General features: G+C 43.4%; 1 protein-coding gene across 1 annotated transcript in view; it reads right to left on the minus strand.

The window, feature by feature from the left end:
- MTMR10 (myotubularin related protein 10) overlaps nucleotides 1-6,302 on the minus strand; it is a gene marked incomplete at its 5' end in the record, with an annotated part of 42,618 nt that extends 36,316 nt beyond the window's left edge. The window contains 3 exon segments of the mRNA XM_079699928.1: nucleotides 5,458-5,518; nucleotides 6,059-6,144; nucleotides 6,147-6,302. Of these exon segments, the coding sequence (XP_079556054.1) occupies nucleotides 5,458-5,518; nucleotides 6,059-6,144; nucleotides 6,147-6,302 (303 nt within the window).
- Between the last annotated feature and the right edge of the window lie 10,744 nt (nucleotides 6,303-17,046).

Raw genomic sequence — 17,046 nt, forward strand, 5'->3', positions numbered from 1 at the left:
CTCAGAAGAAGGTTGTCCAGGTGAGGCACAGACCCAATGCTAAGACACCACAGTCGGTTAAACCGTTCATGGTTCCAAGGAGCAGTTACAAGGCCTTCTGTCTTTCAAAAGCAGGGTATCTAAGAATTAAAATACTATGAAATTCAGTCTACCAGGATCTCTAAAGCCTATCTACAAAAAACCAAATCAAAACAAAAAACACCTGAAAGAGACAGTCTGCTTTAAGGGATGCACAATCTAGTTGAGGAAATAAGATGTACAGTGAGGTAGAGGACAGTAGTACATAAATGGTCCAAACAGTGAACATGTAAAAAAAAAAAAAAAAAAAAAGCAATAAACAAGACAGCTGCCCAACAATGGCTATTTTCATTTTCTGGATGGCCCTAGGTCGTATCCTTTTCTGATATGATTACAAAAGACTCGGACAATCAGCGCATTCATTATCGATCTACTAGCTAATCTCCTAATGGAAGTGCTGCTGGCACTGCAGATGGAAGAGGGAGGGCCGAGCCGACCCCCGCCTGTGCACAGAGGCTGAGGCTTAGCGGGCACCACCGGGCAGAGCACGAGTCCTCTCCCGACAGCCAGGCCCTCCCCAAATGCGGCTCAGGTGCCCTTCCTCCGAGCCTGCACAACCTCAGCTCTCCTCCACTGAAGCACTTGCCAGTGAACTGAGACTCAGGGCAGGAGCCCTCTTCTTCGGCTGCTCCCCCTCTACCAAGCAGTACGGAACGAGCAGTCAGTACCCACCCAACCATCAACTCAGGCCGTGGCCACAGCACTTCAGGCCGTCCCCTCCCACCCCACAGATCTCTAAAAAGATCACGTCCCTGGGACCTCCCTGGTGGTCCACTGGGTAAGACTCCGCGCTCCCAATGCAGGGGACCCGGGTTCAGTCCCTGGTCGGTGAACTAGATCCCGTGTACATGTCGCAATGAAGATACCGTGTGCCACAACTGAGACCCGGTGCAGCCAAAATAAATAAATAAATATTTTTTTAAAAAAATCATGTCCCAGAGAGAGAGAGAGGAGAGAGAAAGCCCACCGAGCCCCACTCGCTGCAAATCTCATCCCCTTACGACAAAGCCGTTGGCATTCCACCAGCCTCTGCTCAGCTCGGCCAGAGACAGGAAGTCCACTGACTCCCGAGACATTCCATTTTCTGGCAGCTGAAATCGTTTGAAAGTTGCCTGTCAAGCTGGGTCAGATCTGTCTGCTGTGGAAAGGGCAGAGCCGAGGACAGAGCACGCCCTCTAGGACAACATCCAACCCACCCACTATCCAATCCCACAGCATCAATCTGGACCCTGGTGTCAGCACAGTCAGGCAGGCCCTGCTGCCCAGTGGTTAAAGGCACAGCCTGGGAGTCGGGCTCCTAATCCTGGCTCTGCCCTTGCTGGCTGGGCAACACTGGGCAAGTTACTTAACCTCTATGACTTGTATAGTTTTCTCAACTGGTACCTTCCTGACAGGGCTGTCATGAGGAGTAACCTGTAAGCTATATCATATATTAGTTAAGGATCTTAGTTGAAAGTGTCAGAAACATGCCCGGAACTAGCTTGGCAAAAAGAAAAATTCTGTGGCTCTGGTGTCAGCTGGACTTCAAGGAAAATGGGACCATCAGAACTCTCCCTCGGGGTTCTGCCTCTGCCGCTCTCAACACGTGACGTCATTCTTTTGGACAAGTTTGCTGGTGCTTCAGCCACGGATGGCGCTATAGAAAAGGATCTCTTTCCTCAGTACCAATCTGAAAACATCCAGAGGCAAACCTGTGCTCACGCTAGCAGTCTGGGGGTGGGTTATCATCTTTGCTGGCCACACGAGAACCCCGGGCTGGGTGGAGAAGGGGAAGGAGAATTTGTCAGAAGAGAGAGGGTGCATTTTTCAGAAGATGGTGGAAAGACTCCAGGCAGATAAAACAACTGATGTTCTCTGTGTGAGTGTTCATTAAATTGTACCTATAATGTTACAATAATTTCATGGAGTGACTTCCAGTTCAGATTCCACAAATCAGGTATACTACAAAAATAATTCAGGGAACCTACACAAGGGCTAACTTAAAAACTTTTTTAAAGTCACAGCTACGAATAGAAGAACATATCTACACCAAAGAAGCTGGAAGGACATAATCTCAGAATTTAAAGCAAATCAATTTAGCTTTATGGAAAAAAGCTGCATTTTTCTTATTTTCTCAATTTGACCAAGGGCTGATAAAAACTTCATCCAGATCTGATGCCAGCCAGGCCATGACTAGAATCTGGGAACCACTGGTCCAGGTCACAGTCTTCTGCCTTGTCCACAGGCAGCATGGAGCTTGCCCCAGCCCTGATGCAATTCAAGCCCACTCCTCCTCCAGCACCTTCCAGCTAGCATGAAGCCAGGAACCCAGGAGGTACTCACAGGCTCAGTGAATGGATCCACCAGCCCAGCAGCTACCCAAACAGACACAAGCTTAGTGTGGCAACACCTGCTCTCACAAATATATGCTGGAACACACACACACACATACACAGGTTAAAATTCATACTCTCCCTCTTTTCAAAAGGATTGGGGTGATTTTACACACACAACACAATAGTTAAAGAATGAGATTCAGGTAATGACGGGAAGATGAAGAGAAAGCCTAGGCAAAGGCCAGGTGCTTTGACAGAGCGCTGTATTTCAGTTCTAGGCTCAGGAACAATTTTCTTGAGAAGTGTGGCTTTGGGAGAGAGCAAGACACAGGGCATAAAGTAAGAGTCTCCCCCTTCCTCCTAAACCTGAGAGTTGGTCTGTTTGTCTGTGTATGTGCGCACGCACGCATGGCTACGGGAACAATTTAAGCAGGTGGTCTGAGGGGTCCTCTCACTGTCATTCACTCAACCAGCATCTCGATGCACTATGCTGGACATTGGGTACCACAAAACTGAATTAGATACAATCTCCATCTCAAGGAGTTTCATGAACCAGGCAAGCTGAATATTACTAACATAAACCACAATCTAAATTAAATTCCTAGTCAATTTCTTCTGTTTTCTTTGTTTAATAAAAGCTGAAGATCATTTTAAATTCAGCCTCGTTAAGTTCAACAGAGCACTTGGTAACTGCAAATAAACAATTGATTTTGTGTTTCAATTTTCATCTGCTTATTGAATTAAAGGTTCAAACTTTGGGCAACTGAAGTAGGATATCCTTGAACCCAAGGCATTTTGCCAAAGCATAACATCCAACACTATACCTCTGAACAATTACTTCCTTGTTTCGCGTGTCTGTGCAAAGCCGCAGGTGACTTGGCCAAGTTTTCTCTTGGTTTCTGACTATAATGAAGGCCAGGACTATAATATGAAGCCCTCTTAGGCAAAGCCCTAGCGCAGCCCAGGTCTTATAGATCACCAATGCTTCAGTTACTCTCCACTTGTCTTCCAGATTTCACAGGCTGAAAAGGGAGCAACAGAGGTTCTAGCAGGAGTTGGTGAGGTTAGAGGTGAAGCAGGGCACAGAGACCATGATGGGGGGGTCAGACAGAAAGAACGGGAAGAGCGTGGGAAGACCAGGATGGGAAGGTAAGAACAGAAGGGGTGGGGAAGGAGGGCAAAGACACACTAATTTAGCATTGACTAAATGTTCTGTGGGGAATAGGTTAGGTGCAAGCAGAATGCTGGGTGCCAAAGCCATCACATATGCACACACGGAGCCAGTGAAGAAAAGCTACCACAGGTCAGGGGATCCAGACTTAGCTATGATTTCTAAGACAAGTAAACCACTGACAGTCAGGAAATGGGTTTACAACTTCCCCAGAAAACGCTGACTTTTTAACAGAAAGGTAAGTTTTTAGTTAATTCTATAGAACAGATAATCCCTCAATGTAAAGTTCTTTGAGCTTACTGATATTTAGTAACAATTTCACAAGCAAAGCTTAAATATAGAAATTAACTAAAGAAAATCAAGCACTATCATTTGTAGCTAAGACCATGTGGTTTATTAGTGTCAAATCAAATCAAATATCAGAAGGGGGGAATCAAAGAACAGGGCCTGTTCAGGGTAAAAGGACCCAAAGTTCAATAGCTCACAGGCACTCATTCAGGAAGAGCACTGTTTGCCACAGGGTTGTTTAAATGCCTGGAGTGACTAAGACCAAAACAGAGCAGGCACAGGGAGCAAAGGTTACTTATTAATTCTATTGTTCACTTTGAGGACAAGTACAAAGGATTATTTAGTACACACTGTTTGGCTAAAAAGCATTAACAAAATAAAGGGAAAATATTTATAACTAACTCCCAAATACAGTTTAAAACAATTTTAAGAGTTAACATCTATAATAGGGAACCATAGGTTTATGTTTTAAATGTTTGTTCCTACTTAATATTTAAAATTTTAAAGCACAAAATTTTAAGTTACCCTATTTGTTCAATTACTACCTATAGAGTTCTAATCATTTTATCAGATTTAGCATTAAGTAACAACTGAGATTTTAAAATGTTGATAGTAGCCACACAAACTGGTATTTGATTATATTTCATGTTTAAAAGAGGCTTTCCTGGCTACTTTCCCCAATAATCAGATTAAACAACTGACTTCCTAGCTGTTATATAATTATTATACAACTCAAAATACCAATCAAATAAATGCATTATATGCTTTAAAACTAATCTCCGATTTACCATCAATTCTTACCTGTACCTCTAAGGTCTTCTAATGTCAATTTTGTTCTAAACCAGTGCTTCTCCACAGGGGGAAAATTTTGCCCCTAGGGTTCCCCCCACCCCCTAACAAAAGGGTTTGGCAATGTCTGGAGACATTCTGGTTCCCACAAGTAGGAGGTAGAGGAGGTGGTGCTCCTGGCATCTAGGGGGTAGAGGCCAGGGATGCTGCTAAACATCCTGCAATGCACAGGACAACCCTACAACAAAGAATTATCAGGCCCAAAACGTCTATAGTGTCTCTGTCGGGAAACCCTATTCTAAACTGAAACAAGATTTGCAAACACAGCTGACACCTTCAAAAAACAATTGCCAAGTAAGTAATTCAAAGTTCACTAAGCTTTGTTATTGGTATAGAGACCCAGACATAATAAAAGTTGCTTTGTATACTACTGAAATGTGATTTGATTATTAACCGTGAATGCATGAAATTGCAGATGGACAAGAAGGGCAAAAAGTCCTTTCACCACCTAAGCAATTCATGATCGCTTTAAAAAAGACCATTTCAGGAGACGAAAAGGAAATAAGGTAGTGGTATTCTTGACAGTTTTCTACGATGCTTCAGTTTTCAAGGACAAACACCAATTAATCATTACTTTTTGTTGCTGTCCTTTAGTTCTAACCAATCCGTTTTTTTTTTTTCCATCCTCAGTCGTTAGATTTTTAAGTGGCTAAAGTTTAAAGTAAATGAGGAAAGTTAACCACATGGTACTAGCTGGTAGAATAATCTTAGGCCAAAACACATTACTAAAGTATCTGTTAGAACACTCATGTTTACCTGGCAAAAGAACGGGCTCCAGTTTTTTAATCTTCGGTTCTGAATTAATATTATCGTCAGTCTGAAATACATTAGCAAAACAAATCAAAATCAAAACTTTTTTCCCGGCTGAGCGATGAAAGCAAATTTTATTTTCTAGGTGATGACACAGGCGACAGACACGTATCCCCCCACTTAAATTCTTACACATTTTTACCGAACTCTTGTAAGGATCTGCTCGTGATGGAATTGAGAGTCTGGCCATAAAAATACTACAACCGCCAGTGCCGCTTCCAGATGTTCACATTTACGACAGGTAGGTAACCCCTTCCACTAGGTGCCCACAGGCGATGCGATCCTGCCGGCGGTCACGGCGGGGACCGTCGCCAGGCGAAGGGCTAAATAAATCCCAACTCCGATCGCTCCCTGGAGTCCCGTCTCGGAGCCGAAAACGGCTGCGGCGGAGTTTTGCAAGTTTCCACCGAGCCAGCGGGGCTCCTGGGAAGGCGGCTTCCCCGCGTCGGGGTCCGGGGGACGGGGGACGGGGCAGTCTCCTGGGCCTGCCCGCGTTCGGCTCCCCGGAAACGCGAGGAGAGGGCGCCGCGAGGAGACGGCTGTTTACCTGGGGCGGTGGCAGGAGGTAGGACCTGAACGTGGGTCTGGGCGGCTTGAGCGAGAACATGGTGCCGCCGCCTGCTCGGCTCGGCCCGTCCCGGTCGGGGCCCGGGATCCGCCTCCCGACGCCCGCTGGCTGAGAGTTCCCCGTGCGGCCGCCCGGGCTCGGTCTGCGGCCAGCCGGGCCGGTCGGGCTGACGGGCGTGGACACGGCTGAGCGCCCGCCCGAGCGGGGAGGAGCCCGGGCCCATCCCCGGAAGGGGCCCGGCGTGCCGCCCCGCCCCGAGAGACGGCGCGCGCAGGCCGGCAGCCGGCCGCTGCCGGCCTCTAGGCCGCGCGGGAGTCGGAACGCGAGGCTGGCGCCTTGCGCCGCTGCTCGGCCCTCAGCGAGAGCGCCGGGGGGGAGCGGGGCGCGGGAGCCATCTTGAAAGGCCGGTCCGGGCGGGGGTGGGAGCACTGCTATGGCGGCCGGCACGGTCCACAGCGGCCCGCGGGGACGTACGGCGGCCCGTGGGGGTCACAGGAGCCGCGGAGGGCGGCCCGAGGGGATCACAGCGGCCAGCAGGGACCTACGGCGGCCGGCGGGGGTCATAGGGGTCTCGGGAGGCGGCCCCGGCTTTCGTTCAAGCTTCCGTGCCGACTGCCCCGCGGTCCCCCTGTCCCCAGGACACCCCCCTGGACGCTGCTCGCTAGTCCTCCAGCTCGCGCGACCAGTGTTGTTTTCCTTCTTCGGGAGGAGCCCGGGGCGGGGGGAGGGGACTCTGGAGCCCTGGGCTCAGCCGGTCACGCTGTCTGCGGCCAGCGTGTGAGGGACGGGCACCGGGAAGGCGGCCCGGGACAGCCGGCAGTGACTGGGATCAGACGGTCAGCGCGGTGCCTTCAAGGTCGACACTGGGGGAGATTTTTCTCCCATCACACGGTTGTCTGTGCGGGAAGCTTTGAGACTGGGGTGTCCTGCTGCTCAGTTCCACGGGGTGCTGAGGCTATTGACGGAGGACGTTGCCAGGCAACCCGGACTCCTTCATTTACTTTAACTTCTACCCTCTTTATTAAACTTTAATGTGGATAAAGATATTAAGCAAGTTACCTTCCTTTCTCTTCGTGCCTATTCTCACGTGTAAAAATACCAATGAGCAAATAAATGATCAAAAGCCCAGCAAGAGTCAGGCCTTAGCGGTGTGGGCCGAATAGGCTATGGACCGGATAATCTACCCGTTAATTGCAAAGAACCGGCGAATTTCAGCATATCAAGCGCAGGGCATTTCTGAACTCTTTAGCATGTTTCCGAACTGGAGCAGTCTTTGGTAAGGGGGCTAGTGATGTTTCATTTTGGTAAATCTATTAGTTGAGACTAGATTTTTCTTATGCTTTAAAGAATAAATCCCTAATCCAGCATATTATAATTAATGTCACAGGGAAGCTCCAATGTGCCCATATGAATCACAACCATACTGACAAGTGTTGCTAATGGAAACACTAAAAAATTTAAACAAAGATTCAAAAGTTACGTTTTTTTGGAAAATAATTTATCCTGGATCCAGAACCCCACTGATCTTTCTGGTTAACTTGTTTGAGTGCCATATGATTCCATTTTGACCGGGAACCACAATCATACTTTAAAATGTTAAGCCCATTGAGTTATAGATGCTAAAGATAGTGTTGTGCACATACATTTAACACCTTTTTATGAATAGTCCGTGTTTTCTCTACATTAAATGGATTAAAAAAAAAACCAAACTCATAGAAAAAGATCAGATTTGTGGTTACCAGAGGCAGGGCGTGGGAGGAGGGGGAATTGGAGGAAGGTGGTCAAAAGGTGCAAATTTCCAGTTAGGCGATAAGTAAGTACTAGGAATGTAATGTACAACATGATAAATATGATTAACATTGCTGTCTGTTATATAGGAAAGTTAAGAGAGTAAATCCTAAGCGTTTTTTTTTCTTCTTTCTCTTTTTATTGTATTTGCATGAGCTGATGAATGCCAGCTAAACTTATTGCGGTAATCATTCCACAATATATGCAAGTCAAACCATTAGGCTATATACCCTAAGCTGTATTTATACGGTGATGTATGTCAATTACATCTCAATAAAACTAGACAAAATGTATTTTTTTCCACAAATACTCTTCAAGGAATATGTGGATCTTTATACTGAAATGACTTACTATAATTTGGCTTTTGCCCTACAGGTTTTCTTAGGATCTACAACTCTAATAAGTGACCATACAGTCGAAAAGTGGAAAAACTCTGATTTCCAGATTTGTCCAGACTTACCCTGAATTTTAGGGCCTTTTCAGTTATGTAATTGTATCAGTCTGCTTGGTTTGCCATAAGAAAATACCACAAACTAGGTGGCTTAAATAACGGAAATTTATTTCTCACAGTTCTGGAGGCTGGGAAGTCCAAGGTCAAGTATAGGCAAGATGGAATTCTGGTGCGAGCTCTCTGTCTGGCTTGCAGACAGTGGAGAGAGCTGAGAGTGGGGGGTTGGTGGTGGACGGGTGCAGGGTATTAGAGAGAGCGCACTCTGTTGTTTCTTCTTATAGAGGCATTAATCCTGTTGGATTAGGACCCCACCACTTATGACCTCATTTAATTAATTACCCCCTAAAAGCCCTACCTCCAAATACAGTCACATTGGGGGTCAGGGCTTCAACGTCTGAATTTTGGGAGAATACATGCAGTTCCTAGCACTAGTCCTGATCTCCTTGATACTCCGTACATTCGAAATAGCTGACTGTCTCCTTTGGTTCTGATGTCAGTATTTTGTCCCCTATTTTTCTGACTCTGTTTCCAGTATTGGCTCTTCTATCATGGGGGATAGTGGCATTCTCTACAGATCATTTCCTTTTCCCTGTGAAGAGGAAAACAAGAGCTAACATTTCTTGAATATCTATTAGGTGCTAGGTAATTAATATATTCATTCAGTCAGTTACCAAATTTGTATTGATTGCTAACTCTGTGCTAAAAACGACTTGGGTCACTAAGAAGACAAAGTTTCTACTTTCCTGGCACTTTCACTCCAGGTGGAAGGATATAAAAAATTAATATATAACAAGTGCCATGAGGAAAAACAAATGGGAAGAAGACGAGGGTTTTGTTTTTCTATGGGAGATGGGGTGTGGTCAGGGAAGGCCTCTCTGATAAGATGACATTTTTAAAAAAAATTTTTTTTTAAAGGGCTTCAAATGCTTGGCTTATTTATTTATTTATTTATTTCTGCTGTGTTGGGTCTTCGTTTCTGTGCGAGGGCTTTCTCTAGTTGTGGCAAGCGGGGGCCACTCTTCATCGCGGTGCGCGGGCCTCTCACTATCGCAGCCTCTCTTGTTGCGGAGCACAGGCTCCAGACGCGCAGGCTCAGTAGTTGTGGCTCACGGGCCTAGTTGCTCCACGGCATGTGGAATCCTCCCAGACCAGGGCTCGAACCCGTGTCCCCTGCATTAGCAGGCAGACTCTCAACCACTGCGCCACCAGGGAAGCCCCTAAGATGACATTTGAGCAGAGACGGAAGGGAGTGAGGGAGCAAGCCAGGTGGAGATCAGGAGGAAGAGGGGTTAGCGGTGCAAATGCCCTGAGGTGCGAACCTGCCTGGTGTGTTCAGAGCAGCCTAATCTAGTGGAAGAAGAGGTCAGAGAAAAAGAAGCCAGATCACATAGGGCCTGAAAAATTGAGAAGCTTCTGAAGCATTTTGAGCTGAGAATGACGTGATCTGACATTTAAAAATAATCACTCCCCCTGCTGCAGAGGTACAGCGTGGTAGAAGCAGTGAGACTGAAATGGAGCAGGACCCTATGGTCTATGCCCCCCATGCCCTCAGCCTGCCTTTTGTCTGCAGGAAAACTTCAGTCAAAGAATAAATTCAATCAGAGAAGTGAGAAAATGCAGAAGCAAAGGAAAACAATCAAACAGGACAAAATAGTAATAGTTTAGTCATTAAGCAAAGTCAAGGACCTTTAGTTCCTCCTCAAGGGCTATGGATAATATTCTGAGCCATATCCTGTGAGCTGTCTTATAGCTACTGAAACCCACAGCAGGTGGAAGAAGTTAACTACATGATGACCAGGCTGTAGCCATGACATAAGCTGCCACAATTCTGAGAGCTGCCCTCAGAGAAATGGGAACAAACCGACCCTGGAACTAAAGAATAACTGTACTGAAAGCCATCAAGATGACGCTGATCAGACCACCCCATGACCAATTTCAAGATGACTGTCAGAGCTGCCTGTGCTGTTTCTACATGTAGTCCCCTCCTTCGGCTTTTATAGCTCTCACCCCCCCAGTGGGGGGGGGTCGGCCTTTGAACAGGAGTCTGCCTTCTCCCCCAACCCCTGGTTGCTGGCCTCTGAAATCAAGCAAACTTTCCACCAACTTGCCCCCTTATTAGCTTTAGAGCAATGAGCAGCCAGACCCTACTTTCAGTAAAAAGACTAGTTGGGGGCTATCAGAAGAGTCCAGATAAAAGAAGGTGATGGTGGTAGCAGTGGGAGAGGTAGTGTACAGTGGTTAAGTATCATGTCTACAAAACTATACCATTGCCTGAGTATATGGTCCTGGAAGATGACTATTAAGTCATTTTAAAAATCTGTTTCTTGAGGGGGAATTCTGGGAAGATGACAACAGCAGCATAATTATTCAGTCTCCCCATGAAAATAGAGAAAGGAACTATAAAGCAAAACCAGAGGCCCATGGACAACATTAACCACAAATCTAAATGGAATGGTATCCCTATGATTTCCAAAATATAGGCAAGTAGGAGCAAACCATAGTACTTACAAGACCTTTGTTATATCAGCAAAGGGAATCAATGAGGCATCTGAAGAATCCCCAAATAGCCAGAAGGTATTTACTGGCCCAGCCAGTCAAGTTGAGAAGAGTAGGTGAAGTAGAAAGTGGTGTTTGAGAGTGCAAGGGCTCCTGGTGAGGTCTGAGGGGTGGAACAATATTGCTGTAGGAACTCTTGAAACTGACCTACCACGGCTTCCTTCAAGGAAAGGGACCCACACTGAGGACAAACTGCTTGGCATGGGAACAAAATTGAGCCAATGAGAGACAAAGGAAAGAGAGGGTCCAGGTAAAGATGGAGGACCAGGAAATCTCTGAAAGTAAGCTGACTTTACAAAAATTTAATGCTAGACTGTAAAAATAAAAAAGGTTCTCTTGGGACTTCCCTGGTGGTCTAGTGGTTAAGACTCCAAGCTCCCAATGTAGGGGGCACGGGTTCGATCCCTGGTTGGGGAACTAAGATCCTGCATGCCGCATGGTGCAGCCAAAAAAAAAAAAAAGTTCTCTGCAAAGTTACAAAAACTCTCCTGACAACTGCCTCCTTCAAAAAGTTTGAGAAAACCAATTTCACATACAAATAACCAAGGGAAAGTATGGAAGTCAAATCCCATAGAAAACTATTGTAATGAAAAAGAGAAGAACTGAATAGCACTCCTGTAGACAGTAAAAGAACATCAGAAAAACATGCCCTCAATGCAGATGAGAACCAACGCCCAGCATTTCAAAGAGCTAAAAGACACAAAGAAAATGATAGGAGACGTGAATGAATTATGTAAATCAGAATTAGGAATATTTGGAATTAAATGAACAAATTCAGAAGAGAATCAGAAATAAGAGAAAGAATTATTTCAGAAATGAAGACTAAACCAAAAGAAACCCAAGGGTGAGTAAACACAATTTGTTATGCCTTAAGAGAAGCAGAAGATAAAAAGGAGAAAAAATTTTCAAAAATCAATAAAGAGAGATTGAAAAGGATTAGTGAGAAAGTGGCAAATATTGAGGATAAGTGAAGGAGATCCAGCCCTTGAAGAAATAATAAGAGCCTTTGTGGAAAAAGCAGGGGAGGAGATAAGGAGACAGAAGAGATACTGCAAACTATATTCAAGAGAACTTCCTTGAAATTAAAAAAAAAAAAGCTTCGAAAGTATGCATTGAGAGAACACACTGCAGGTGAGAACGTCAATCCAGAATTACCAACACTAAGACATACTCTTGTAAAACTATTGGAATTTAAAGAAAAAATAATGAAAATTTCTTTGGGTATCTAGACAAAAAAAAAAAATGACTTCTAGGTGAAAAAAAAATTAGATTATCATCAGACCTTTTGGAAACAATCCTTTATGTCAGAAGAAAATGGAGTAACAGGAATTCCCTGGCGGTCCAGTGGTAAGGGCTCGGCACTCTCACTGCCAGGGGCCTGGGTTCGATCCCTAGTTGGGGAGCTAAGATCCCACAAGCCGTGCAGCGTGGCCAGAAAAAAAAAAAAAAAAGAAAATGGAGTAACATATTTAAGGTACTCGAGGAAAGAAAATGTAAAAGGATAATAATTGCAATGGATTGAAACATATCACATGTTTCAATTCGTGCGATCATAATGGTGTGTGTATATATATATATATATATATATATATATTTAAAAATCTATCAGTCACCTTTGGAAGATGATAAAAGCCAATTCATTATCTTGAAAACTGGCGAATAAATGGGAAAAGTTAATCATTATTCCTGCTGTACAGTGTGAACTATACCATTGTGTAATCAAATAGTAGGTGAAAGGAATCATCTCTTTATAAAGTATTCTAAATAATAACAGAAAAAGAAATAATAGGATTCGAGTATTACAATTTTCAACCTCCTATGAATGAAGGGATCCAGATATTGAGTATGAACAGCTACTGACATCACAAAAAGAGAGGCAAGTAGACATAGATGTGCCTCATGAAGAAAGAAGAAACAACACCCAAGTAGCCTTGCCATCAGGATCGAACCTAAGCCTGAACAAGCCTCTGAATTCTCCTGCCAACTTTCAGGCAGAGTGGAACACACCTAACTGCATATGACTGTTCAACCAGTAAAATTTAGGCTGTGGGAAACTTTGCAAGTCAAGTGACCCACGTTCTTCAACAGATGAACTATAAGGAGGAGAAAGGGATAGAAAGGGAATCAGCAAATTAAAAAACAAAAAAGAGGGATGCTTAACTATAGTGCTAAGGAACATTCAGGTGATAAAGCTATAATGAAATGCAAGTGTGGGGATTTTAAAACATGTCTGCAAAATTTTCAACACGCCTCCCAAATACGACCCGCTTTCTTGAGTCTGGGCTGACCTTACTGACTCACCTGTGACCAAGAGGATGCAGTGGAAGCGAGGTCATAAAAAACAATATCTCCGTCTTGCTCACTGGGACATTCACTTTTGGAACCCTGAACTGATTCCTATGAGGCTGCCATACTGTGAGGAAGCCCAGGGCACACGGAAAGGCGATGCACAGGTGCTCTGGTGGATGGACTCTAGCTGAGATTTGGATCCCCGCTGACAGCCAGGATCAACTCCTAGACCTGTGAGGGAAGGTGCTTCTGGATGATTCCAGCCTCCAGACACTGAGTCTTCCCAGCTCAAACACTGTGGAGCAGAGACACTGATGTGCCGTAGCCAGTTTGTACTGGCTCCCAGCAGCAAATTGTTAGCATTTTCCCCCAAATCCACATTCAGTGACGTCACACGAGTAGCTTGATGTTGGCCAGGGTAGGAATAATTACACGTTGGAAATCAGCAAACACTACAAATCAGGGAGATTCCTGCTGTGCCTTGTCTGAATTCCTGACCCACAGGATCCATGAGCATAATAAAATAGGTGTTTCAAGCCACCCAGTTTTGGAGTCATTGTTTTACAGCAAGGAAGTGGTTACTATAAAAGGAGAGTGGTTATTTTTGTGGGGAGGAAGTTGGTTGACACAGGAACTTTTGGAACTTCTGGGGTGGCTGGCAAATTCTATGAAAATGGGTAGTGGTTATAAAGGATGTCCATCTGACAATAATTAAGATATATATTTGCTTTGTGTGATTTTCTGTATCTTTTATAATAAAAATTATCTTTAAAGTTGTCTGCTTTTTTATGTAGGAGATAGTAAGACAATAATTTCATTTCTCTTTATTTCCAATTTATATCCAGTAAAATGCATTTTTGATATGGAGTAACTATATGACAACATTAACAGTTTAACTTTAAAATTTTGAAACCTAAATTATGGAAACCTGTAAAAGCCTCGTGGTGATGCAGTTGTATGTACAGAAAGTAGGCAATCATACAGTCTCAAAGGAGAGAGTCACTTATAATGAGGTCTTTTGATAGTTCAATTCTTAATTCCCCTTGATAGAAATTTAAAAATGAGTTTTTAAACTTTATATCAAATATCACATCATAACTCATTTATGAGTGTGACAGAGTTTATGGGATATAATAATAAAAGTCCTCATTATGCTTCTTATTAGGTTTTACATAGAACAGAAATATAATTCTAATTTACTAAGACAGTTTTATGTGAAATGATTTTTTAATAATTTTTACTTTTCTGTTGAAGTATAGTTGGCTTACGATGTTTCAGATGAACAGCAAGGTGATTCGGTTATACATATATACATCTATTTTTTTCAGATTCTTTTCCATTATAGGTTATTATAAGATATTAAGTATAGTTCCCTGTGCTATACAGTAAGTCCTTGTTGTTTATCTATTTTATATATAGTAGTGTGTATCTCTTAATCCCAAATTCCAAATTTATCCCTCCAGCCCCTTTGGCTTCCATAAGTTTGTTTTTAATGTCTGTGAGTCTATTTCTGTTTTGTAAATAAGTTCATTTGTATCATTTTTTAGATTCTACATATAAGTGATATCATATGGTATTTGTCTTTGCTTGTCTAACTTACTTCACTTAGTATGATAATCTCTAGTTCTATCCATGTTGCTGAAAATGGCATTATTTCATTCTTTTTTATGGCTGAGTAATATTCCATTGTATAAATATACCACATCTTCTTTATCCATTCGTCTATCGATGGACACTTAGGTTACATCCATGTCTTGGCTATTGTAAATAGTGCTGTTATGAACACTGGGGTGCATGTATCTTTTCAAATTATGGTTTTCTCTGGGTATATGCCCAGGAAGGAATCTCCATACTGTTCTCCATAGTGGCTGTGCCATATTATATTCCCACCAACAGTCTATGCTAAGTGCTTTGAACATGTGCAGTGTTTCTATTTTAATGTATTAGATACTGCTAGATTTGATCAGATCGGATATTAGTTCTTAATATTCAGTTTTCCATATTTAGCAAAATTAGAATGATATTGGAATAATAGCAATATAATAACAAGCAGTCTGGCTTAGTGCCCTGCATAATAGGCCCTTAATATTTGAGTCGAACAGAGTTGGTAGAGCACATAAATAGCTATACTGCATGATTCAGGGTGTGCAAGAAAAGTCCCTGCCATAGGTTCTGAAATTCCACCATTAGAATGTACACATTCTGGGTCTGTAAGATAAATACCTTAAGAAAAAAAACCACATCCCTTTCAACCAACACTTCTACAGGAGACTCAGTGAGACTTCTGGGAATAAACTCAGCCCCCACACCTGAGGCAAGGTGGGAGTGACCTAGAAAAGGGGCCTGTGTAATGAGCAGACAGGTGGAGAATTCCAAACAAGAGCTTTGCCTTCTTCAGACCTGCTCTCTCGAGCTGTCAGAGGTTCTCCAGCTTGTTCTGAGAAACCTTTTTTTAGGTTGTGGCAAAGGGCTGCAAGTTTTCTTGGCACCCAAAGCAGAGATTTAGGAATGAGGTCAAATGGAATGGGTTTATCCTTGGGTCAAATAACACAGGTAGCAGGGTTGATTAAATAGTCTCAAATCCAGCTCAGTTCAGGGATTCTCATCTGGCTATTAAACTCTCAAGTCTCCTGAGGTCTCTGATTAGTACCTTTGGCATAACTTCAGTGAATTCATCTCTCTCTCTCTCTCTCCTTCCCCTGCCCCTTGCCAGTTTATGGCGATGCTGTGTCTTTGAACTTACAAGTTGAAGCACACCTTGTGTTTTTAGCCATGAATCGTCTTTGTAGTTCTTGAGAAGTCCCACCTTGGACACGTATGTATCCTTTAGGTTTTAGCCACAGCTTTACACAAACCATTGTGTAGACAGAAGTACAATTAATTTGTGTTTGCCATCAAGGACTAGATGACAACAGGAAAATTCATGTGGGATACTTTATTTTTACACATTAACAAAACTCTTGGTCACCCTACCCTATTACAGTGTGAACTTTGATATAATCGTGGCCTTTTTTTTCCATCGTGTAATTTTAAAACATAAAGCATTAAAACATAAAATAAACAGAAACCCTTAAAGAACATATGATGTTTACTTCCCCTTTCCAATTCTCACTTCTTTTTTTTTTTTTTTAAATTATTTATTTATTTATGGCTGTGTTGGCTCTTCGTTTCTGTGTGAGGGCTTTCTCTAGTTGCGGCAAGTGGGGGCCACTCCTCATCGCGGTGCGCAGGCCTCTCACTATCACGGCGTCTCGTTGTGGAGCACAGGCTCCAGACACGCAGGCTCAGTATTTGTGGCTCACGGGGCCAGTTGCTCCGCGGCATGTGGGATCTTCCCAGAGCAGGGCTCGAACCTGTGTCCCCTGCATTGGCAGGCAGATTCTCAACCACTGCGCCACCAGGGAAGCCCCAATTCTCACTTCTTGCACCTCATAGTTTTACTGTTTTTTTCTCCCACCCCTCCTTTTTTTTTTTTCATGTTTGCTTTGTCTTTCATTTCCCTTTATTACATAGTTGCTTACTCCCTTAAGTAACCTACTGGTGTCACCCAAAGGCATTTCTTTGGCTATTCGGTTGCCCTCAGAAATAAAGAGATCGTAGGATCCTGTATACTGATGAAGCAATGTATCGTGACTGGAGCATTATCACTTTCCTACTCCAACTAAAAAAGCTAAGTTTACTAACATATACTAACAAAACATTACTTTAAGTTTAGTGCATTACATTTTAAATTGTAATGCACTAAAATTAAACTCTAAATTTTAAATAAGTCCAAATTGTCAAACATTTCTAATGAAAATGATTTCAGAAATGGATGCTGTTTAGATGACCAAGATGGGACTCATCAGTTGTCCTGAATGAAAAATCAAAGAAACAAAACTCA

The sequence above is a fragment of the Hyperoodon ampullatus genome (genome assembly GCF_949752795.1).
Source record: "Hyperoodon ampullatus genome assembly, chromosome: 3".
NCBI classification, from domain to species: Eukaryota; Metazoa; Chordata; class Mammalia; order Artiodactyla; family Ziphiidae; genus Hyperoodon; species Hyperoodon ampullatus.